Below are 24,949 nucleotides of genomic sequence, written 5' to 3'. Positions count from 1 at the left end.
TCACAATAAGAATTTTGACCTGATTTATTAATACAGATCAATTAAAATTAATTTTAGACCCAATCTATATGCTATTACAAGGATAGTATTAATTTTTTTCAGGTACTAGAGAATCTTGTATAAATGTATTTGTTCGAGTGCTTCTTTGTCAACATCCTTTTCCATACACACATCATAGTCTAGTTGCATCTCTTGGACCCACTGGTCGAGCTGTACATCTGTCTGAAACAATGAAAATAAATAATGAGATTGACACAATGTTGAGAAACACAGCAGGAGTTTCAAGGTCAGTACAACATTAAGGCAACAAGACATAATAAGATCAGTCATTCCAAATGCCACAGCAATGATAGATTCATTTCTGTAACTGGTGTTCAACTTAAACAGGAGAGAATACAATAACTTTAAAAACATATTTGTGAACAGTCTAGATATTTTGCTAGCATGTTACAATGGTTTATCAACATGAATTTGTATAAATTGCCATCCTGATCAGAGGGCAAAATTCTGATGGAAGTGCTGAGGGAGCTGCTAACTGTACCATGGAAGAATCACAGTTATTTTCTTGTTCTACACCCCGGGAGTACAATAGTAAGGCTACTAAGGGCTTCTCAGCTGCTATGTAACTACTGCCTGCTGAAGGAACAGTTTGAATGACAGTACTGTTGCTCCTGGGGCTGAGGATCTATTTCACACACTAGCATACACTCAACAACTGATCCAATTTCTCTGAAGCAGACTATTGTGGCAAGCAAGCCATCTTATAAATACCTTGTCATGTACCATCAGCACTTTGTTTCCCAACTAAAGCCATCCCACATGATTTGTCTAGGCATCGTACGCATTAACAACTGTAATTGACTGATGACCTGTGGCAGAATGGACACAGAAGAGAGGCTGGTCCATTGGATGTGGTTACTGCTCAGGGAACAGCAGCAGCACAGGACACTCAGCACCTTTGAAAGCTGCACTGTCATCATGTTTGTTTCCAACTGCAATTTAAAGCTATGTCACTGATTCAACACGCCTGATGGTAATCACTTGGCTAGTTGGGAGACTGCATCTTGCCCTAATCTGTACTTCCAACAACTTGTACTGATGTACTATCAAACATTTTCTATGCTGACAGCAGGTCAGAAGATAAGGATATCCTCAGGGATAGTCTTTCTTTAATATGTCCCTTTATCCCACTGGTGTAATAAAACATTTGTCATGTTTCAAGACAATGTGCAAATGTTGAGCTAAACAGAGAAAACATTTCAAGGTTTTGCCTCTAGAAGTTTATAAATACATCTGTACTTCGGAAGTTCTGCCCCTATACCTGGAAGAAGTCTGATGCAAGTGGATACAATTAGCACAAAATTTACCTCTTAATATGGCTTTGCTAATGTTTTGTGGGAATTTTTAAACCTCCCTGCTACAGTATTGTTAATAGTATACATGATAATATCATGATTCATGCAGCCTACTGACGAAGGCTGGGACTTCCATGTTACAGGTGGGGACAATCAAATTACAGGAAGATATGTTGGTGGTCAACCTGGGAACAGAAGCCAGAGTCCTACATCTTTTCATCTATACACAAAATGACATATCCTTCCTCACAGCAATACTGGCAAGCAGCCAACCTCAACTACAGGACCGCCACTTTCATAGAAAGCGCTGGTGTTGGATACAACCAGCTGAGGGAACTTACCTGGAGCTTTGAGAGTGATTCCTGAAGGCTTGGAACTGTCACTAATAAGGACCCTCTTTTCCTTATGTTACAAGCAATAAATTCCCAAGCTCTGAAACATATTTAAAAGTAGTTTACCAGCTTAGGACAAAACCAAACATTTTTGATATAAAATGAATGTAACACTTTTACAGTTTAGTGGTCAGAGGTAGACTAAACTTAAAGACATGCTATACGTGCTTATCAATCACCACTAATACTATTAATACCTAAGAAAGTATCTTTGTATGAACAAAATCAAGTTTCATATTAAAAACAGAGGAAATAAATGGTCTTACAATGTTAGATTTTGTAACTATTTAACTCTGTTACAAACATGTATCATTTTGCGGTGGCAACACTTTCACTTTGGACTAGGATTAAACATCAACATTTGGCCTCTTTAAAGTTTTGGTTTTGAAGAAAACCCAGTCTCTCTGCAGGCTGTTTTATTAAATTTAACAACAAGCTGCTCTCTACACACATACTTTGCAGTTGTGACAAAAAGCTTCTCTTAAGACATTACCCACTGAGGCATTTAATTACAGCCCCCAGCACTTCTTTTTCCTGATTTTTCAAGTCAGATCATTTCTCACAGCATGGCAATTCAGGCTGAAAAGAATTTAATTTCCAGCATTCTTCATATGTCATTTGTCTTCACAGTACTAAAGCAACATTAAACCATTACTATTGAGTTTCTGAAGAATCAAATGCATTCTCAGCCATGTGCCTGTAAACAAATCTCCTGGCAATTCAAAACACCACTACCCTCCACCCATCCACTCTGTGCTTCTTCACTTGACATAACCACTTGGTATCATGGGCAGCAGGACAAGCCCCAGCTGGAACTGGTAGTGCTTGTCAGACTGTTGGCTGGGATAGTGGAGACATAGGCACCCTTTCTTTTTGACTGCCCATTCTCAAGGCACAGTAACTTCAGATGGCAAAGTTATTTACATTTCAAGCTGATACTGCTGGATTAGCAAAAGCTCATCTGTGTGTTGTATCTGGTAGAGAAGAACCTAAGCCATACATTTGTTTGCTACCACATCCTTATGAAGCTATATCAGAAATATCATTAATAAACACGTTTTGCAGTGCATCTATATTAAAGCTCACAGGTCAGTGACCCACCTTTTTCTGAAAATTAAGTTTTATGCCGATAGAATAATTCCAGATCCTTTGACTGCAAGATACTATTTTAACACCTCAGTGCAAAGATTTTGGACAAGGTTTGGGTAAACAAAAAGTAGTGTTTACTGGGTTTATCAACAAACAACTGCCATAACACCTTAGCAGTTAAGTACAGCAATTAAGAGTAGGTAGTTTTAAACTATTTCCTTATGTAATTCAGGTATGTGACTTCAAAAAGCTCAACTGTAAGGTTTTCCTTAACTCACAAGGTTACACACACATTGCCAAAGAAATATATTACCTGTTTGGACACATAGCTTACCTGGCCTGTTCCTGTCTGTCAAGAAAATATTCAAAGACATTATTCATTACAACAACATCAGCGCTCTGAAGAAGTGAAGCCTGAGTACAGATGTCTGCATGAAACACCTGAAGGAGAAAAATTTCACAAGGCATAAATTCAATTAAGAGACAAATGCAGCCTTCAAGTAGCCATGAAGCCTGTCAACAGCACCTGCTACCACCATTCTGAACTAGCCACAGAAGTACTTCACTGGCTTCACAGTAGATAAACCAGAAGTAATTAATCAGAATACGCTTTTAAAAATGAAAAATAAAAATCAGGTTTATCTTCCCTAGTTGAAACATTTGATTCAGTACATTAACTGAAATAAATTACATCTGACTTTTGGTCTAGAACACTGTGTGCCTTAGAAGAAGAGATGAGGTATGTGATGGCTATTACATTTCACTTACCTATATTTTATTACAAATGGTCATTGATTTAATGAAAGGAGCAAAGCTAGCTAAAGCTTTTTTAAGATATGAAAAGGCACCTCACACTCAGTGGGTTACTAAAGGATTGTAGCTAGAAAAGACACCACAGACCCAGCTTTGACAGCTCAATTCTCCTGACACATAATGGGACTGGGAATACCTGGAAAGGCAGGAAGCTCAGTGGAACTGGCGGACAGCAAGTGCTTTACCTTACTTAACAACTGCCTCTCCAGCCTGCTGACTGGTTTGATTTCATCTACCTTCACATACCAAAAAAGGATTTTAGCACATCATGTTATTTTCAAACAAATGAGATTATGGTGACAGGAGAATATGGATGTTCATTAACACTCTGATGCGTTTGATTTCTTCTTAAGCAAAGAGAAATATGTCATGTCGTAAATCTGAGAAGAAATATTAACTGGAACTTCTTTTGAAATGGTATGGGAGAGAAAGCTAATATGAACACTACTTGCATGCCATACATTTTTTTGAAAGTCCATTTTTGTATGTTGAAAATGGACAGAAAATCTGAACAACTGCATTTCTTTCCCGTGTGACCTATTAATAAAGTGCGTTGAGCGTATACTAATCTGATGGTATCAGCATTTCACATTTTGCCAAATCTTTCCAATAATGGACAGATGTACAAAGGAATTCTTAATTCTGACAGGATTGCTGAATATTAGTATGGAAGATGAAAAACACTCATCTGTTGAAAAACGTTTTGCCCACCTAACAATGTATCACTACTTATTGGGAGGGTACATTATGTATTCCCCCTCATAATGAACATGCAAAGAATGCTGTTTGACTGACAGAGGAAACAGATACTGCCACCTCTGCAACTTGATCAAGTGCAGAAAGGATGATGAGCTGCCAGTTTATGACTCCAGTTCATGCTGTCAGAATGTATTACAGCAGCTGCAATTATAGCCAAGTATTTCAATTATCAGTAACAACAGAAACAATAGCACTGTTCATAAAAAATCAGGCATCACAGCATTTCATCCTTAGAACCATATCCCATAGGTTCTCCACAAGTGCTCCATATCAGCAAAACAAACAGCTTTATCTCCTTAAACACCTTACCATGCCAAGTTGTCCATCACTGCTTGCAGTGAGTGGAATGGAAGCAATTGTGTTCCTGTTCCTTACCCAGAACTAGCAGGTTTGAAGGCTTTATCTCATTGAGAAATACAGATAATTGTCAGAATGACTGGTCAAATTTATACCTTCACATCTAGTGTGTGGACACCTGAACTATTTATCCACTCATTCATGAAAGCTTTTAGGACAAGTAAGACTAGCAATAATTTATCTTAAAACAGTGTAACATGAACCATAGCAGTACAGAGCTGACAAAGAAGTTCAAGCATTCAGGTAGCAGAGAGAGAAGACAAACCAGTCAGGCCACCATCAGCAGTCCTAAATACTGTAGGGTCCTGGCTGTCAACTTGTATTCTCTGCATAAAGCCACTGCTAAGAGTAGATTAAAATTAAAGACCATAAACTGGAGTGGTAGAGATATTATGGATGCAGGCTTGACTACTGCCCTGTTGCACAGGCAACAGACTCCTGCAGCTGGGCAGGACAGACAGCTAGGGAATAAACATGCCTCAGCTAGCTCTGCCAAAACTCATGCATCAGAACCCAGATTTACCTAAACTGTTTAAGTGGGATTTGGTTCACTATTTTGAGGCTAATCAGACATTTTACTTTACTCTAATTTTCAAGGGGCAAAAATAACAAACCCACAAAATTTCCGTACAAAAAACCCAAGCAGAAGTCCTTTAATCCTAACACAAGTGATTGGTGGACTGTTCTACCAGTGGACTTCATGTAGCACAAGAAGTCATGATTAGCACTAAACTTTCTTAATGCTCTACTAATGGCAGCCCTCATATCTTAAGCCTTAATTTAGAAATATGCTTAAGCTACTCAGAAATTCTGAACATGTGTTGATGTTTCCTTGACTTGAGTAACACTTAGCCCTTAACTTAAAATTAGTCTGCATTTGCATTTCTGACTAACCTGACTTAAGCACCCCATTCTCCCCAAACACATCCTCATTGCTACGGGGGAACGTGGGACTACATAAACATGTGTGGCGGCACCATGAGCCAGATCCAGGTATTGCTCCAGCCAAAGCACCACTTTTTTTGCTGGGTTCTTTTTCAGCTGGACCATTTCCTGCTTGGCTGTCTGCTGGCAGAGCAGAGGGCAGCAACTGCTTTGACAAAAACACAGTCCAGTCTGCCGATGGAATACATACCAAGTCTTTCAGGATTACAAATAATTTCTGAATTGAGGTCTCAAGTTTCCTAAGATCTGTTGAGCTGTTTACTTTCCTCCACGCATCTAAGTGTTTCTTCAAATGGAAAAAGATGCTGAGCAACTTTCTATGTACTTTAACAGACCAAATGGTGAGTGAAGAAACACAAGGTTCATTTAGAGATGTAGCCACTAAAGATATAATTGTACTCTGCTGCTGTTTGAGAACACACTCAAATAAAAATTCAGACTATCCTGAAAAAAAATTGCTATTTAAGAAGGGTCTCTAAGAAGTATTTGTGTCATAATTATTAGCAAACTAGATTCTGACTACTTTTCAAGTTGGTATGTATCCCTAGAGATGATTCATTTGGGGGTGAAAAAAAAATCTGAGACTGAAATGTTCAAAGCAGTGTGATAACAGGAGTCATGTGACTAAATAAGCATTTAATGAGACTCAAATAGCAAAGTCCTCAGGCATTACTTTGAAAATGTATTATCTTCTTATCTTTATGCTCTGAAATGAATACTTCAGCAGAATTACAAGGTGCAAAGGAAAAACAGAAAGGCTTATAATAAAGAATATACAACGCTGAAAAGAATGCACACAGCTCTCCAGCTCCACAAAATTAACCTGACAGTTCCCAATTGCACTTTCAGTCTCAACACAGCAAGGTGTTATGAACACAAAACATATGCAAAAACCAGAGGTTATGGATAAACTGGCAGCAACTGTGATTGAATTGGGCAACCCAATGATACTTCTTACCCTGTGTTAAATATTTCATGTTTTTTATTTTCCAGTTTAAAGTTGGTCACTTTAATTCCCAAGAAATTACTACAACCAGCAGTTTGTGTTCAACACATTGCATGCAACACAGGATTAAAGTCAGCATTCTACCCAGCATATTCTAATTTACCAACTCTTGCCAGTAACATAATACCTGGCATTCCCCAGAAAGGAGAAGAAATAGTATTTTTTAATCATTAAAACAATAGTAGTTATTTCCATAACAGGGCTAGAGTAATGGTTCCCATAATAATACCACATTGATTGAAACACATTTGTTTCTGGAAGGTATACATGCAGTGACATTCCAAGGAAAGGAACACCAATAGCCTTACGTCCTCTACGTGTCCTTAGATACAAATTTGCAAATCCTATAAAATTCTAATAACTTTAATGAAACACAGGCATTTAGTCTTGTTATTCACAACAGAAACTTGTACACTTAGTTGCACAGAAGTTGGTATCAATAATCTAACTGATTTCACTGTGAGAAAAATCTAAGGTATAACTGCTTTGTGTGATCCAGTAGCTAAGTTCATTCAGGAAAAAGGGTAAGCAAGTCAACATGTTATCATATTTTGATGATTTCCCCTTTCCTCTCTCCTATGAGATTCCCCCCCCCCCCCCCAGTACAAAACCTTTATTTAAGACCACATGAAGCAAAGGCAGAAACTTCTCAGAATGGTGATTCACCAGCCATTCATGTAAACCAGAAAACCTAGTACACAGTGGTTAAAAATACACACTCTAAACCATACACTTAGTTACCTTTATTCTGTCAATGAACTGGTATTTTGCAATCATCATTTCTTGCAACTGACAAAAGTCTGCATTCATTTCTACTCCATACAGTTGGGATGCTGAACTATAAAGATAACCCTACATCAGGAAAAGGAAATTTAGTAACTGTGGTGTCTTTACAACAAGTTAAAAATTTTCAATTAAAATGGAAAAAATAAAACACAGGTTAAGATTAAGGAAGCATTTTAAAACAGCAAGTTAGGAAATGTTTTTCAGTGGACAAATTTTTTAGAGCTAAGCCCCTGCTCTGGAAATACATCTCACAAATTTTAATAAGATATCCAAAATGACATATCAAATAATAAAAAGAAGAGGGAAGCTCCAACTTCAATTGCAAGACACAGGCTAATAAGGAAAAAAGAAGTACGAACTAAGTTACAAAAATAGTGTGAAAGGAAAAGCCTCTCCACATTTTTATTTCTTGGGAGAATGAGAGAAGAAAAGAGCAAGTGGAAAAAAAAAACAAACCAACCTCAAAGCTTATACATACTCAGAGTGACTGAAAATGGAGAAAAACGTGCCAGCAATAGCAACGGGATACTTTAGTCCAGAGTCTTTGTCAGCACCTCTATTTATTGTATAACTGCTATTTTCAGGTGCTTCCAACAGGTATTTATGATTATTAATTTATCTCTTAATAATAAGCTCTAGGAAAGGTTGTTTTTGACTGAGATTTTTAAAAGTTGTTGGAGATGTTAGGGGAAAAAAAAGTACAAATATTTGAGCCCACAGGGCCCTAATGGAGAGGCATTGCTTTAAGTGCCAATGCCTCCACTGAACCCCGTAATTACATTTTGCCAACAATGGCGAAGGCAAACAAATGATGCTAAAGATACAGAATATCAGAGATATCTGTGTACTACAATCTGATTATTAAAGCTTCCTGAGAGCATTCAAATCAGAGAGAAGAGCAACCTGTGAAGGTGAAGTCACCTCTCCTCCAATACAACTCAAGAACATGATTAAGAAGGAGAATACTTTTAAAAAACATTTCATTCCCTTTATCCTAAGACTACGTTCTACTATAACAACACAAGCATTTCAGTACTTAAAAAAAAAAAAATTTGGACTAGCAGAAGTGTTACCATTTAAGGACCCAATGCTGCAAATATTTACAAATGGGAGTAACTTTCCCGATTTGAGTAGTCCCCAAATTAGATTATTCAGATGAGTAAAATTACATGCTACAGTGTTTCCAAGGCTGAGCCGTAAACAGCCGTTGACTTTTGTAAGAAAGTTGTAATGTGTATTTTGCGTTGCTGTTGGCCATATGCTGCACCAGCCATGCCAAAAGCAATCAAAATTGCACTCAAGTTTCTTGATGAAGTATTTTATGTGCATTTTAAAACACAGAGCAGGACAATATGTTTTTGGAGACAAAATTAATATCAAAGTCTTCCTTTGTCTAATTTAACAGTTTGTCAGCTTCATAAAGAAGTTGAACATAAGTAATCTATATATAGACATGGTCAAGACACGGAGGACAAACTTACTTATGAAGGGAAGACAGCAGGAACTAGCAAAAGAGCAGCATGTGTGACAGCAATATGCTTCCCTGTTGGACAACAGACTTTTCAACTCCATAAGCAAGATCATTTGTATTCCCTCTTGTGAGGAACAGAACAAGAACTGAAATTGCTAGTAAATAGCACCTTATACTGTTCAGAGATTCAGATCAGAGGTGCCTCTCAGAATGACCTGTCCAAGATGGAGTAACAAGAGTAGGCAGTCACAGAAGAGGGAAAGTGTTTGTCACAGTAATAAAATACGAATTCCTGTGCTGGAAGTTACCGCAAATAGCACTGCACCAAGCCTGGAGCCAACGTCAACCACTACCTTTCCTGTCAGGTCAGGCAGTACATGTTGATAAAGAAACTTCAGTTCCATGAGGGAAAAGGAATGTGAAATAAACTCTGGGAAATAAGAACAGAACAAAAGTGTTGGGTGGGCAGTACTAACTACTGTGTTATTAACCAATGAAATATTAATCTGAAGATTTATCATAACTGAAAACCTGTATGGCTTCCTGCCTGAACTAGTGTTGGGGATCCTCAAAAACCAGGGGCTGCAGATGAGAGATAGCTTGCCAAGCAGACTGTCTCGAGTCTGGGGATTCCTTCCCTTTCATGGAGAATTCTGAAATCCTTTGAAGGAGCTGAATTACCTTTTTCTGCACAGTGACATATGTTAAAAAATACAAAAATCAGTGAATTGGAATTATTTAAGTGAAAAAAGTAACATGGTACCTAAGGCTCAACACAATTAATGCAAATCTTTGAATGGGCAGACATATTAATAGCTTGAATTTCAGCTCCAAGGTTTTCAAGGAATGAAATGTTCCCCATATAGACCATTCCTCCTTCAATGCTTATACTATACTGGCAACAGCACTGATCTGTACCACACCACACAAGCTTTAAGACAGATGGTGCTTCCTGCTGCTTCTCAGTGCACATGAGGAGAGACTGATGCATGGACAGCATTGTCTTCCTCTTGTATCTTCCTTCTCAGTAGTACACAACCCTGCCTCCTCCCTGCCCAATTTGTGTGGGCAAGCAGTGCCTCTCATACTCTGCAAATTCATTAAACTTACATGTGTAGGAATCTCCTTCCATTGGCTATCGGAAATAATTCTTGCCCGTATACTACACCAGCCTGGATGAAGTCCTCCAACAGCTGGATCGTGTGTTGTCCAGCTGAGTCACTGTAAAAACCAGTTTAGTTAAAGTGAATTTGTTTCTTGTGTTTCCAAAAGAGCACCTACCTAAAGATGCGGTCTTGTATGAGCCACACTCTGTGCAGTAGCTCCTACTCATTTTCCCCTCCTCACACAATGAATCAACAAAATCATCATCATAAAGGAATGCATCAACATGAATCATGGGCAGTGGATGCTGGTGTATCTGAAAAGAGGAACACACCACCTAAGAAAGGTTTCTTCATCTACACTGTTATACAGTTAAAAGTCCCACCATCCTAGCTTTCCCAAAATCCAAGAACCAAATTCTTCCCTCCTCAAAAGTTCCAAATCAAAATTAAATAACAGGAAACCTGCACGTAAACTGGATCATCAAATTCCACTGACATAACCAGTAAGTGGAAGTCAACAATAGAAAGCAAGTTCATTTTGACAGCCAAGTAGGAGACCTGATGAGAATTCTGTCTCCTTAGCTCTTGCTTGCCTACAGAAGAGGCACAGGGTAAAGGAAGGTTTTTTGTCTTGCCCTTTAACAAAAAAAATGTAGCTTAAATTTAGTGGAAAGGGTAATTTTGCACCTCAACTTCAGTTGTCTGAATATTTTAATCTTCATGTCTTATGCCTCAGTCTAGAAACACCCCTGATTAACATGGGTGTAATTTTCAATCAAAAGCTGGGATGCTTGCCTTCTCATCATTTCAAGGAATATAATCTTTACCCTCCTACTCTTTCCTCCCTCTTCTGGGCTTGCTGCATGTGGCCAATCCACTTTTCCCATTTAAGAGCCACACACCACTTTTCTGGGAAACATGCTAATTTTCCACCCATACTGACAGCTCAAGTAGAAAAGGTTCTCTGCCCTCCCACAGCACACAAAGCCCACCTCTTTCTGAGCCATCAGAATCTGATAAGAGCTGGAAATCATTTCTGGGCTGCCCACATTATGGCAACAGCCAAACACTGGTCCTGTATTTCTGTTTTCTTTAAGGGGGCTGTTAGAGTCAATTATGGAGCTAGCATTAAAGAATTACTAAGACAGGTATCATACCACACATAATGAAAGCTATGCCAAGTAACTTATGAACAAAGTATGAAGAAATATGAAGCAACTTTCCTTTGGTCACACAATCATGCAGCAACAGACCTGAGAACCAAATGAAGACTTCCTATACTCCAACCCAGTGCTCACTCCCTATTATGAACTATTACTAAAAGGGAAATCAGCATAGTGCCCAGATAAATGATGTGGTTCAGCACAAGACTGTAACATTAGCTTACTTTCTGAACAGCTTGATGCTCCGACTTGAACATTGCCTCGATGGGTAAACGATTCCGCAAATCTTCGGCAATATTTTTGAGCACAACATCACTGTTACTCACCACAAGCTCATCAAAGTCACCTATTAATCAAGACAAACAAAAACCTCTTAACAATCAGATATAGATCATGTGGACTAAGTGATGACCAGTACAATACACTTGCAAGACATAAACAATACCAGATGGATAAGGTTAAAGTTTTTATTTGAAATGCGTTTCTCAGACTTTGTTAGCTTTTTCAGCCCATGACAGATTTGGATTGTATTAACTTTGCCACTTGAAATAAACACAGCACTTTTTTGAAATCTCAAATTATTTTCATATTTATAAACTTATAACTCACATATGATGGTCTGGGCTGCCACCAAAGTGATACTGTTTCAGTTTAAGATAAAAAAACATCAAAGATGTTTTTGAACTATTGGAGAAATTACAAAACTCATAGTTGCCTGAGTGCAGGCTTTTTTTTTTTTTTTTAATACAAGTTTCTTTTTATATATACCATCTTTCTAATAAAAGAGTCACAAAAAAATCAGGGATAATACACAGTTCAACAGTTCAACTTACAATACATCTTACATGAATTCAGCTATCGAAATATTTCAACTGTGAAAGAAAACAGGAACGGATGTAAACCATTATGTTTTTGCAAAGCCACACTATAAATTCTTGCTATTTTTTCCAGGATATCCCTGCATTATTTGAACACCTTTTTTTTTTTTTTTTTTGAAAGACATCTAAAGAAAAGATTGCGGGAACCTTGGGAAGTCACCAAACCTTTCTTATTGCACGGCTGAAACAGTGAGTGTCACTACTTACCCAAACTATTCTTTGAAAAAAAATTGTTCATGCTGGAGACTCCACAACCTCCCTTAGCAATCTACTCCTATGCTTGACTACTCTTAATATTAGAAAATAATATTTTTTTTAATAAGCGATCTAGATTTCCTCTGCCACAATTTAAACTCTATACTCTCTGTCCCACTTGCAGTGGAAATGGAAAGTTTCTTTCTCTCCTGAATATAGCAACCTTTTAGTTCTTCCAACACTTACCAGTGCCCCCATCAGTTTTCTCTTCACTTATCTAGCCCTTTCCTGCCTTTTTTTTTCTAGGGGTCTGATCATTCTCCTCATTCCCCTTTGGATTTTCTAGACTCATTCTTTATGACCTGCAGTATTAAGAAGTATACACATCAATGCAACCTAAAGTGTTTTGCACTAATCAGCTTTTTCACATCTTGCAGACAAGATCCTGCTTACACACTCCAGTTTCATGTTAAGCTTTCTTCCCAGAGTATGGTGTGCCTGACACTCAGCATGTGACCTCCTGTACACCTGTACTCTGTTCCTTTTCTGTTACATTTTCCTCAAAAGGACTACATGAAATTTCTTTTCATCTGGACATCTCACTGCTATGAGGGCACTGACCTGGTTCTAAACAAAGGCACATCTCTGGTCAAAACCACAAACCTGTAAGGAACAAAAACCACATAACATAAAGCAACCATAATCCTAATTCTAAAAAAACACAGCAAACCCATCTGTTGATTTTTGTCTGAAAATAGAAATGTTTGTTCTCTCTTCCCCACCCCTTCTGGTTTGTTTCTTGATCTATTTAGACTGCTACCAAATTAAGCAGGAAGTGTATCTGTTACATATATATATATATAACACTCACCAAAAAAAGATCTGACAGCCTCTAGAGGCTTTTTAAAAAAGTTAACGTTTTTTTACCATTGCTGTCCCAGGTAGGAACATTAGACCAGGCAAGCTTGATGGCAAGCAGGGTCAGTATAAATGTATAGACATGCTACAAGTTTCTCTGTGCTTATATAGTCAATCTTCCTGTAGAACACAGGCAATTCTAGAAGAAGTGAGAAATTTTAAGTCTAGTATGAGAAACAGAGACCAACCAAACTTTTAACGGTACGTGGCTTCTGAAATGCTTCTGAAATGCTTTTTGCTTAAGCACCAAAGTGAGAAGAGTATGATTAAACAAACTTTCATTCTTTAGTGCAAGACGCTCTCTTCGTAAGAGTAAACTTTGTTTTCAATGCATTCCAAAACTAACTCCCAACAGATAATCCTCAAAGCCCTCATAGCAAGCAGAAGAAACTTAAAGTCATCTGAATTCCCATAACATCTATTTGGTTTACTATTTATTAAATGCACAGCAACAATGCTCCAAGGCCCTGATGGGCACCATAACACTGGTAGTTGTTGTACAACATACTGTTATACAACAACAACAACAAACAGGATGATAATTCACTGTTACAAAGAACTCACAGTTAAATTTTCCAGAACCCCCCCTCCTAAAGAGATGGAGACTTTGCACTGAGGAACATGGTAGGGATAGAGGCAGCAGCTGCAACAGCAGCAGCATAAACAAGACGGGTGCAGTGCAGCAGCTCCAGCTTAACAGCATTTTAATTTTAAACTTCTTATGTGCATCCATCTCCAGTTAACCTCACAGTCCTGTTATGAACATCCCAGAAGCAGTGAATAATTTTTCTGATCAGCTCAGGGAGGTGACAAATCACAGAAGTAAACCCAGAGACTGTGGGAAAGGAAGGTGAACAGATTTAACTGTTGCTTAACTAAGACTGTCAGTGCCATGACAGGCCCTCAGAGTACAAAGGAGCCAGTTTGCTGAGGTGGATAACGTGAGGAAGTGAGGAGAAAAACTGCTAGACAGAGTAAGAGTCTAGAAAGTTGATATTAGCAGCTGTACAGACCAGTGCCTGTGGGCAATAAGCCCCTACATCTGGCACAAGCTTTAAAACAATACTATTACTATGCAAGTGAGCTCATCCAGCTGTTACACTGCCTGTTAAGAGTATCAAATTCATATATACCATACAATGACATGCAGGAAGTGTTCACAGACCACCAGGCCAGCCACATCACACTGTAAATGCAGGACTTCATCTCCCTTTCTCCCAGAGCTGATGTGTCAATAGGATCTGCTCCCTCATGACATGGATCACCATTTCTGGCCAACAGCACCAGCAGGCAGCTCTACAGGCTGTACTATTCTACTGTAGAAAAATGGATACTTTCAGTGGTAGACAGGTAGCACACCCATCCTTCTCAAATCCAATGTCCCCTTCCCTGCCTTAACACCCATTTGTACAATACTTTTCAGAACACTGACCATCTTACAAGGGACCCTCTGAGGTTCTGTTAAGACACAGAAGTTCTTGTAGAACCTCTGTTTGAAGCAGGTCCTAAGGAGAATCTTACAACACATATGCAGCACATAAAAAACTTATGAAACACTGATACTGAAAAACAAATTATGAACGGAAATGCTCCTTCCCAACTATTAGTTAATACTGTAAAGCACAGGCTTGCAGGAAGAAAAAAAAAAAAAAAGAGACAGAGAGGAGATCTGAACACACTTTCAGAGAACAAAATGGAAGGTTCTGTAGAGGCTGAGCATGCAACGCTGTGCTTGCGTGTATAGTCTGTGACTGAACTCAGATGTGGAGAGTCTCCTCATTCCTGTCAAAGCAAGAAACAGCAACAGCTACCACAGTAATTAATTTACTTTTACAAAATGTAAGTATTTATAGATTGCCATCAAGTACGGACCACAGGTGCCAAATATGAAATTAGGCACTTCTGCCTCAGACCAGCAGTTTTATCAACTCTATCCCTGTGTTTAACAAATTGCTCCTTCTTGAGAATCTTACTATCACCTTTCAAGGGATCTTCAAATAAGAAACAAAACCAGAAAACTATTTTTGTATCATTTTAGTACCTGTTATATATATGAAATGGAGTGTGCAAGGCAACCCCTGTATTTATTGAACAGACGACTAACCAGGAAAGAACCGTACAGTTCATGAAATACTGCAAGATGAATCACAATCATGTGTTTATAGAGGAAGTCTGAGTGCACAGTGTTTGTATTTTATTTCAAAAAACCGGTTCCACTGGATCTACTCAACATGCATTTATAAAATGTAATTAACACATTGCAAAAAGCCTAATTAACACCTGGTGCTGCTCAGCCTTTCTATGGCAAATAGAACACAAGCTTCGAAAACATCATAAAGCCTCACACTGCATAGAGATCACCACTACAGCAACATCTGAAGATCCTGGCACTGCAAAACACACGACTGGACACAAGCAATACATGATTTCTAAATAACAGATTATGTGTCACATCAAAAGGAGAGGATATAGCAAAGGAAATCATAAGCATCCTATAGTTTTTTTCTAGATATTTAGACTCACAGAAGTAAAAACCAAATATTAACATCTATGTTACTTAATACAAGCTCAATGTAATAATTCAGTGTGTTTAAATCATACTGAATAAACAGATGAAGGACGAAGTCCCATACCTGTAAAATATTACTATCTCCTTTTTTGACTAAAAAACTTCAGAAGCAATTTGTGACCTCAGTATACCAACTTATTCAGGGACTCTAAATAACTCTATTTCTATCCTCAAGCATAGTTAGCTATTGGTAGAAAGTAATAATCTTCTTCCAACAGGAATATAACCAGAAATAATTTTTTTAGAGTTTTTTACATTCGTAAATTGAAATAAGCTTCATAGTTAAATTTCAAACAAGGTAGGTCACATAGCTATTTTACAATCACTGGTTTTCCCCAACATTAAAAGTTTCAGTGACCAACAACTTAGAAGTACTTAGTATTCCTCAGACCTGTCTCGCAGCACTATCATTTGTCGCAACAAAGAAAATTAAAGCCAGTTCTCAAAGATGGTGATTTATCAAATTACAGGTAACATCTCATTTTAGTTTACTTAAGAACAGAGTAGTGGAAAAGATTTTTGGTATGACGTAATTTTAAAAAAAGAAATACATTCCAGTTTATATGGTTCTGCAACACTATTTTGATGTCTTCTGAAAGGACATGTTACTTGGATAAATCAATTCTACCAATTTGGATATCAAGCCTTCTACTAAATTGCTTTTTTTAGAGACAAACAAAATTACAAACTATACTTGTTACATTACAAAACCCCATGGTTTCATCCGTTTGAAGAAACTCATTTCACTGTACTTCCACCTACAGTGACAACACTACTGAAAGGAAACACCAAATTCCTTTAAAAGAGTCAAATTTTTTTCTTGTACTATTTCCTATTGTGGTCTAGTGAAAATCATCATCTGATTAACTATCAGGTCTGGAATCACTACAATGCCTAAATTATAAAGCATATACTAGAAGAAGCTGGACAAATGTGGTCTGTTCTTAAGAGTATGATGAGAATATGCATATTCTCCATAAGCAGAACACTACTAAAATGCTGCACATCCTCCATGGTCTGCTTAAGCTAATTCTCTAGAATACCCCTCCCTCACTGCATGTTAAAAGGCTGAACCTTTAGCACTGACTGCCCTCTACTTTCAACTTCACAAGACTAAATCCTATGCCAATCACCTAAAAAGCTGGTCTGCTTCCAGTACAAGTAAATCCACAATAAAAACTTAATTTGTACTTAATTATCTTGTTTATCCTTAAATTAAAGGATTGCAGTAATTTATTATTCTATGGTTGTTTTGAGTAATATATTGCTGTATTAAAATGAGCAATTCAGACCAGGACATCACTTTGAAATCTTAGCTTTATATTTAAGTGTTTCTAAAGAAACGCACAGATTGGAAAAAGAGTGTAAGATTGCTTTGTTTTACTGTTACATGACTGAAAAAAAATCAATTAAGAGCTACTTTTAAAATAGTTTTAGCCCTGCTGAAAAAAGTATTTTGTTAATCTTACACCTGATGGTACATGAAAAAACATAAAGGGTCTTATCACCTTATTTGTGCTTCAGTGACATGAATCAAGAGACAGCCTTTTCTGACCTGCATTAAAGCTCTAAGAACAGCAAAATTGTTCAATAGTTGCCAGAAAGTAGACCCACTTAGTAACTTCCATCTTAGTACTGCACAGGGAGAGCCTGATCAGTTCTGCTGTAACTGCTTATCTTCTCCAGCACTCATTCTTACTAAATGCAACCTCTCCTGGTACTAAAAATTTTTAAGATTTGGGGCAGTGGAGAAGGAAGAGTGACTATGACCATGCACACACACACACAGAAGCTATACATCAAATGGCGGGACCAAACTCAGGGGGGAACTTCATGGGGGGTTTCCCCAAGTGATTTGAATTAGGTCTTGGGCTTCACCCAAGTTTTCTTAGCCAGAACTTCTGGAACGTGGTTATTGCAGGAGGATATTAAAGCATTAATCATCCTATTACAAAAAAACCTTAAGACACCGAAAGTTCCTGTTATTCTTTCCAACTCTTACTATTTCATCTTTGAGATTTAAGATGAACTCAAAAGAAAAGCTGGAATGCAAGTCACTGTGAAATGACGTACATTTCACTGCAGTGTGTGGGCTGAGCTGGCTGATTGCGAAACAGCAAAGCAGTGTTGCTAAGCAGTTGCCTTAAAAGAGTAATGTCTTTTTTCATCATACGTGAAGATTTGGAATTTCTAAAAATCGCAATACCAAATAAAGGAAAAAACCAAACTGGCTATTTTATCCTGCATTCATAGGAAGAAGAAAATGAACAGCATCTTGCATGCACTTACATTCCCGTAATTGCAAGGGAAGATTAGTCAGAAATCATTAGAGTGAGAACTTGTACAATGTTCTCTCGGTTCCACATACGTCAGTCTTTTCTTCAGATAACTTGCATTATTGTAATTCGGCTTTTCCATGGAAAAGATTTTCAGTAACATTCCACACATCCAGCATGTCAGTCAGAAAACATCAACTATGTAAAATTATTAAATAAGGCTGTCTTCTACCACACTAATCCTGAAGAGCAGCCGCTTTATGCAGGACTTTACTCTAAGGCTCCATGTACACTTTATTGGAGAGACAGGCATGAGGGAGGAAAAAAGCCTGACTACAGCTAACACTGGAATTGTGCCCAGTCCTCCTCAGCTGGAAGTAAAACTGTGAGCTCAAATTTTGACAGGAACAGGAACAGGATGGCAGTAGGAGGTGGGGGAGAAACTCATGCACCACAGAAAAACAACTTGTCTGTGACGATGCCACTTTTGTTTCCACTTATCCTATCCTTGTTTGCTTACAGTTTTTTCATTCAGGATATATTCCCCATCCCTACAGCTTTTTTCTCTTGTTCATCACACGTTTGCTCCTTTCCTGTATCTGCCAAATACCAGGCTTTTATTTCTGCATAGTACAGAGATTTAGTAACTTTTTATAATTTCCCATAAAACTGTTTTCTTTCTGCACAGAGAGACCAGAAATAATCTAGCTGTATTCAGGGTACTGCAGCAGGAACCTAGGTACCAGCTTGTCACTAACCTCTGTCCAACCAGTACTTAGGAGTTACAATGGGCAATGGGATTCCTCAAACAACAATTCTGAGGAGAGAAAAATCTCACGGTTAAAAGTTACTGTCAGTGTGGAGCCACAGAAGCAGCTTAGAGAAACAATAAAATGCTAAATATCATCAAGTGTTGTGTTGGGGACATCATCCAAAATACCTTTTCAAATCTTTTCAAAATATCAGTTTTCAAATTCCTCCCTTCTACCATATACTTACATGTGAATATATATATATATATGTACATTAGCCTGGGAGACTGCAGTATCTCAAGATAATAGAAAAACTGGGCAAACATTAATACTTTCACTTAAAGCATCACTATCAACAGATACAGAAACTGGTGACTTCTACAAGAAGTAGCATGAGCTCAAAGTCTATAGGCTATAAATTTCTCCACAAATGTAGAAATATGGGAAATAAAATTAGCCCAAATCACATGTATCCCAAATAACATATCTGGGAACAAACATGGTTACCTAGAGCTTTACAGTGCATCAGCACGTGGCAAAATACAATCACCAACTGTAAGGAAAGGCCTAAAGATGCAGATGCCCAAAGTCCAACTTAAATTCTAAGAAAATTAGTTAATAGCATCCAGCCAGGACAACAGTGGGGGTTTTACATTTTTTTTCTGAAAAAGAAATTATAAATTATCATTAGAGCACAAGCCTTGAAAAAAAGAACAAAATATCACAAATATCAACTATAAGAATCCTAAGCCAAAAAAGATTCTGAAGGTCTGTCAAGGAGACTACAAAGATTAAATTATAGTAATTACTTCAGCCCAATCCCGACTGCCCTATGTATCTTATCTACTCTGTCCCCTGATACGAAGCACATGAGCTAATAAGCCATTGAATGACAACTGCAAAACTAATTATGTTAGGTTTAAGATGATGTACTCAGTGAAGCAGCAGCAATCAGCACTGATGCAAACAATATAAAAATAGAAGGACACAGACTGCAGATGCACTAAGCACAAAGTAGTTGTTGGAACCTGATCTACTTTTTAGCTTGTATCTTAATTATGAAGAGTACATATGAAGCAAGGACACGTATTTCCTTTCACTGAAAGGCCTACACACAGATGTAAATCATTAGAATTCAGAAAAATATTTGAGATACCGTAATCTCAAAAAGGCTATGAACCCCAGGAATCTGTATCTATGAGAATTTCTGAAGGCTGCAGCATAAAAATTTTAAATGTTATTCCTTGACAAAGGATTCTTACAAGTCTACATAATTACGCAATTAGCTAAAATTTCTATGGTAAAAGTAAAGCATGATCATAAAATCAAAGTGAAGAAAATAGTAATTACATATTTCTTAACTGAAAGAGTTTAGCTTTTTGAGTTTTTCTAGTAAGTTCCCATGTGCTTTACTGTATTTCTAGGAATCGGTGAGCTGAGAAAGGCATGTATGTGCACCATACAAACTAATATAGTGTAGAAGGAGCTGTAATGATTTACATTAAGTGAACAAGCTGCGTGAATGATTGCATATGAAATTCAATGAGATTTTTAACTTAGAGCATATTGGGCAGAAGAAAACCACTTCTTACAAGATTATTTACAGTAACCCAGGAACAACTAAGTAAGCAGAATATGCTACTGCATCCAGACAAGCACTTAAAAAGGGATGAAAAAATGCTTGTAGCACATTGCTTTATCACTATGCCAACACACAATATATACGTGGATGTATGGGTGCACACACACAGAAGATAAGAATGCTTAGTTACAAGACTGACTACATCTATTGAACTTCAGCCTGCAAGTGTTGGCGAATCCCACTGCTGCTGCAATGGTGAAAGGTGACTCACAGATGCTCTAAAACATCTGGCTATGTCATTCCTAAGAAAGAGCTCACTGGGGTGAAGGTACTGGGTGCCCACTAAAGAGGGTAAACTGTGCTCCCAGCTGGTTCCTCTTCAGTAATGTCAGCAGATGGCCCATTAAGCCAGAGAAGGATCTCTGCTGCCTCTCTCCATCAGAGTGGCTGTGGGAGCTAAAAACCACAAGGCAACTGTGAGTTTGCAGTTCTTAGCACCCGGACTAGGTGCCATAGCTGGCCTTTGTGACACAGTCCATATGTGTTTGTTTATGAAGATGTTTCCATCCTACAGCGGGGGTGCTGGAACTAAAGACCTGAACAACAACAATCTTAGCACAACAGGGCATGACTTGGGGAAGCAATGTATCAGGCAACAATCTCTTCCTGACAACACAGGATCATGACGGATTGGATTTACCCACCCCAATAGGCAATGATTAATAAATAGGACACACTCACTGGCTGTTAAGGCTGGATCTAAGCATTTGGTGATTCAAGATTCAAGATCATATATGGGACAGCAAAACACAAATATACCCACAGACTAAGCAGCACTTCAGTCAGTTTATTCAGTATAGCACTATGTTCTCACAGCTTTAGTGCACTGCCTATATTCAGGTTTTCCATGTCATCCTTTTCTTCAGTTGCAAATTAACAGCTTGTGCACTGACCCACATTTCCTTTCTCATCTGTCCTGAAATGCTTAGTTGCAGAATCTTAATGAAATTATAGCAAAGCACAAACAAGAAAGTAAACAGAAAGTTGTATTAACTTAAGATGACACTAAATAGGAAAAGCAGTGTTTGCCAACAGTTCGCACTGCTATTCGCAAGCTTCTGAAAGCTTGCTGTGAACATGTGTGAAGCTAAACGAGACAAATGTCTAAAAATTTCTAGTCACGCCAGAAGCAGAGTACCTCCCAATGACCCCTGACGTTTGACACTGGTGTTTTCGGGTAACCCCTCCAGCTGTCCTGCCCTATCTGTATCCCTGACACAACACGCGCAGCCCTAAACCACGCTATCGACTCCAGGTCAGACAAACATCACCGCCTGCCGGCTGCTGCGACCGGCAAACGAGGAGACCCGTGCCAGGCCAAGGGAAAGCTTCGGGCACAGCAACCCCCGGCTCGGAGTCGCAGAGGGCGGCAGGCACCAGAGGGGCTGCCCGCCCCACGGCTTCAGCGACCCCAAACACCGCACCCCACGTCGCGGCGGCGGCCCCACTTCGCCCCCGGCAGGCCGAGCCGCGGCGCGCCAGGCGGCTCCGAAAGGGGCTGCCTCGGGAAGGGGGCTGCCGGCCGGTATCCGCCGAGAGGGGCCCTGCCAGCCCCGCGTCGCCGGCAGAGCCGAAGGCGGAGAGCGGCAGCGCCATGCCGGGCACGTCGGCCCTGGGCCCGGCGACCGTTAGGCGGGCACGCGCTCGGCCGCGCGAGGGAGAGAGAGAGGCCCCCGACCCTGGCTACCGCAGCGGCCCCTCTTCTCGCTTCACCGGGACCGGGACCGGGGGGGGATGGAGGGGGGGAAAGCACCACGACTGCCACCGTAATGGGCGAGGGCAGCCACGCCGCAGGGCCGACGGCGACTCACCCTGCCCACCCGCTACGCCCACTGGGCCTCCCCCCCCCGCCATCCATCGGTGGTTGCCCGCAGGGCCCCACCCAGAGCGCGGCGCCCGTGCCGAGCCGTGCCGCGCTTACTGGTGTTGCGCATCCAGTGCAGCAGGCGGGGCAGGTCGGCCGCGCACGTGCCCCGCACTGCAGCCAGCACCGCGCGCCGCGCCGCCTCCAGCTCCATCGCCCCGCGCCGCCGCGGGGGGGCGCATCCGACGCGCGTGGGCCCTCGCGCCGCGCCTGCGCATCCCGCCCGCCGCTTTCCGCCGGCACCACGTGCCTCTGGCGCGCTCTGCCTCGGGGCGCTCCCGCCCCTTGCGCTCCCGAGCGCGTGCCAGTGCGCGTGCGCGCCACCACCCGGCGGGGCCTGCACGCGTGCGCGGTCTCGCGGCCGAGTCCCCGCTCCCCGCGCGTGCTCAGGATGCCGGCCCCGCCTCCCTCGGGGCGCGCGATCCGCTGGGGAGCCCCGCCCCTTGCCCGCGTGCGGCCGTGCCGCGTGCCCTTAAGGTCGCCCGGGGGAGTTGCTGGAGGTGTCGCGCGGCTGCGCTGGGCGCTGGGGGAAGAAGGGGGCGGGCGTGCGCGCTCCCTCGGGGCCACCTTAAAAAGGAGGCGGGCGCCCCAGCCCCGGAAGCGGAAGCGAGCGGGGCCCGGGGGGTGAGGGGCGAGTGGTGACGTTTCCCTGTTCGCGGGCAGCTGGCGTCTCGCTGTTGGTGGCGGCGGAGCCCTGCGCGACTTCGCCTGGCGGTGGCGGGCTGGGCCGGGCCCCGCGCCGCGCTCCCGGTGAGTGGTCGGGCTGTTGCCGCCGCAGGCGCGAAGCCGTCGTGGTGGCCGTTTCTCGGGGTGAAATGGGGACTCGGCGGTGCGGTGGCAGGAAGGACGGGCGGGGGATCCGTCCTGCGGCAGCTCGGGCACGGGGCGGACAAGCCGGGCAGCGGCCGCCGGTTTGCCACGCACTGCTCGGCCGCGTCCCCCTGGCTCCGGGGGAGCCTCGGCCACCCGCGTCATCGCGACGGGACCGCCCCAGCCCGGCACCTGCCCCTTGGCTGTGTCCGGCTCTGGGTGCCCAGGCCGGGAAGGCGGGTGCTGGGCGCGTATCTTGTCACGGAGTGTTTTGGGTTTTTTCCGTGAAAACGATAGCATCAGGCCCTCACTATTTGCTACGGGCCGGGGGAGCCTTCCCGCTCCTCGGTCAGATAATTTTAGAAGGGAAGCTGCTAACGTGGGGTTGAGCGGCACTGCAGTGGCTCAAGCGAATTCCACCAGTTCCTCAGTTCCCAGGGCAGGCTTTCTGCGGCTCTTAACCCGTGCGTGTGTCTGTGTATGTGTTAGTATAACTGCTGAATAGATTTTAGGTACACTATCTCTTTTGGTTGTTACCTTTTAAACAACTGTTACCTGTAAACAGTTTCCCTTTAAAAAATTCCATCCTTTAAAGAGTACTTTTAGCTTAACCGGACAACTTTTGGTGAATGGTTCATACCAGACGGGTAGGCAGATGTAGACAGTGTCTCCTGGGAGTTTCACTGGTGTTTCCTTCTATTTTGTGCTGCCCATGCTTGTCAGACCTAAAAGAAGAGGTTTTGGGACAGCAGAATGACGATGACCTGAGAGCTCAGCACATTGCTTGCCTCAGCCTGGCTTGTTTACTGTGAGGCTCTGCCAGCTTTAAACCTGTTCTGTGCATTTGTGGAGTGCTGCATCAAGGTTAAAAAGCTTTTCCAGAACGACAGATGCTCTGAACACAGCAAATTCATATTCTGCAGTGCAGTCACTGCTAATGGCCTTCTGGCTACCAGCCAGCCCAAGTTGGCTACCTGCTAAGATAGCTTATGTGCCTTTTGGTCTGTAGTGTGGCACACAACTCGTGTGGGCTGTATGTGAAAAGTTATATTAATTTCTGTGATTGGCATCCCTTAGTACTTCTGATGGCTTATAAATCCTTAGTATGCTAGAGAAAGCAGTTCATTTCCTGAGCATAGTATTGACATTATACTTGTTGTAGGGCTTTTGGATTTCTGCAGTGGAAACATTTATTACAAAGTAATTAACTTTTTGTATTTTGGGATCCATAGAACTTGGGCAGCTAATTTTAAGTATTGAGTGTTCACTTAACTGCTGGATATTGGTTATCCTATCAAATTTCTTAGTGCTTATAGCCAAGTGTTCTAATGAAGCTTTGACCATGGCTGCAGTTACAGCAGCTCAGAGCTCACAGAAATGCTATGCCATTTCAAAATAGACTTTTTTTGTGCTGTGATTTTCATGGGAAGTTACAAATAATGTTTTTTGTACATTTTGAACAGCTGTTTTGCTGACACTCTTCAGTAGATCATGTTGGTGATAACGCTCTTTCAGAATTATTATGCAAGACTTGGATACCTCATAAGGAAAATTTGGAGTTTTCCTACTTAACATATCATGTAGAAGTCTTCTTCCATAAAAATAAGAAGATGTAGCTTTGTACATATTAGTGTACTGATCTGCAAATATTTTATGGGTAGAGTCGCTAGGAACCATAGACTAATTTTTAATGAAGTATCAAGATGGGATGATAAGGCATAACACTTTGGAATTGCCTCTCAATTCCAATCTCAATTCAATCTCAAATGTGTAAATATATTTATTTGCATCGTTTGCTACCCC

At 40.8% G+C, this 24,949-nt stretch overlaps 2 protein-coding genes across 3 annotated transcripts in view; one reads left to right on the top strand and one right to left on the bottom strand.

Moving 5' to 3' along the window:
- Positions 1-23,311, bottom strand: LOC139796678 (uncharacterized). The gene is made up of 9 exons (XM_071745055.1): positions 22,930-23,311; positions 22,394-22,807; positions 11,467-11,588; positions 10,255-10,393; positions 9,282-9,403; positions 7,458-7,568; positions 3,171-3,277; positions 1,697-1,787; positions 1-222 (listed from the first exon to the last, which is right to left on the bottom strand). The coding sequence occupies exons 1-9, from the start codon at positions 23,309-23,311 to the stop codon at positions 106-108; spliced, it is 1,605 nt and encodes a 534-aa protein (XP_071601156.1). The 3' UTR covers positions 1-105.
- The window catches only part of LOC139797177 (signal recognition particle subunit SRP54), a 33,623-nt gene continuing 31,586 nt past the window's right edge, over positions 22,913-24,949 (top strand). The window contains exon 1 of one of the 2 annotated variants that reach the window (XM_071746133.1): positions 22,913-23,086. The gene's annotated coding sequence lies outside the window, so the exon portion shown is untranslated. The remainder of the gene's footprint in view (positions 23,087-24,949) is intronic. The other variant, XM_071746135.1, reaches the window with a different exon arrangement.

This window comes from Heliangelus exortis, chromosome 5 (genome assembly GCF_036169615.1).
Source record: "Heliangelus exortis chromosome 5, bHelExo1.hap1, whole genome shotgun sequence".
Lineage (NCBI taxonomy): Eukaryota > Metazoa > Chordata > Aves > Apodiformes > Trochilidae > Heliangelus > Heliangelus exortis.
The sequence above is the reverse complement of the archived record's forward strand: the minus strand, read 5'-3'. Positions and strand labels throughout refer to the sequence as shown.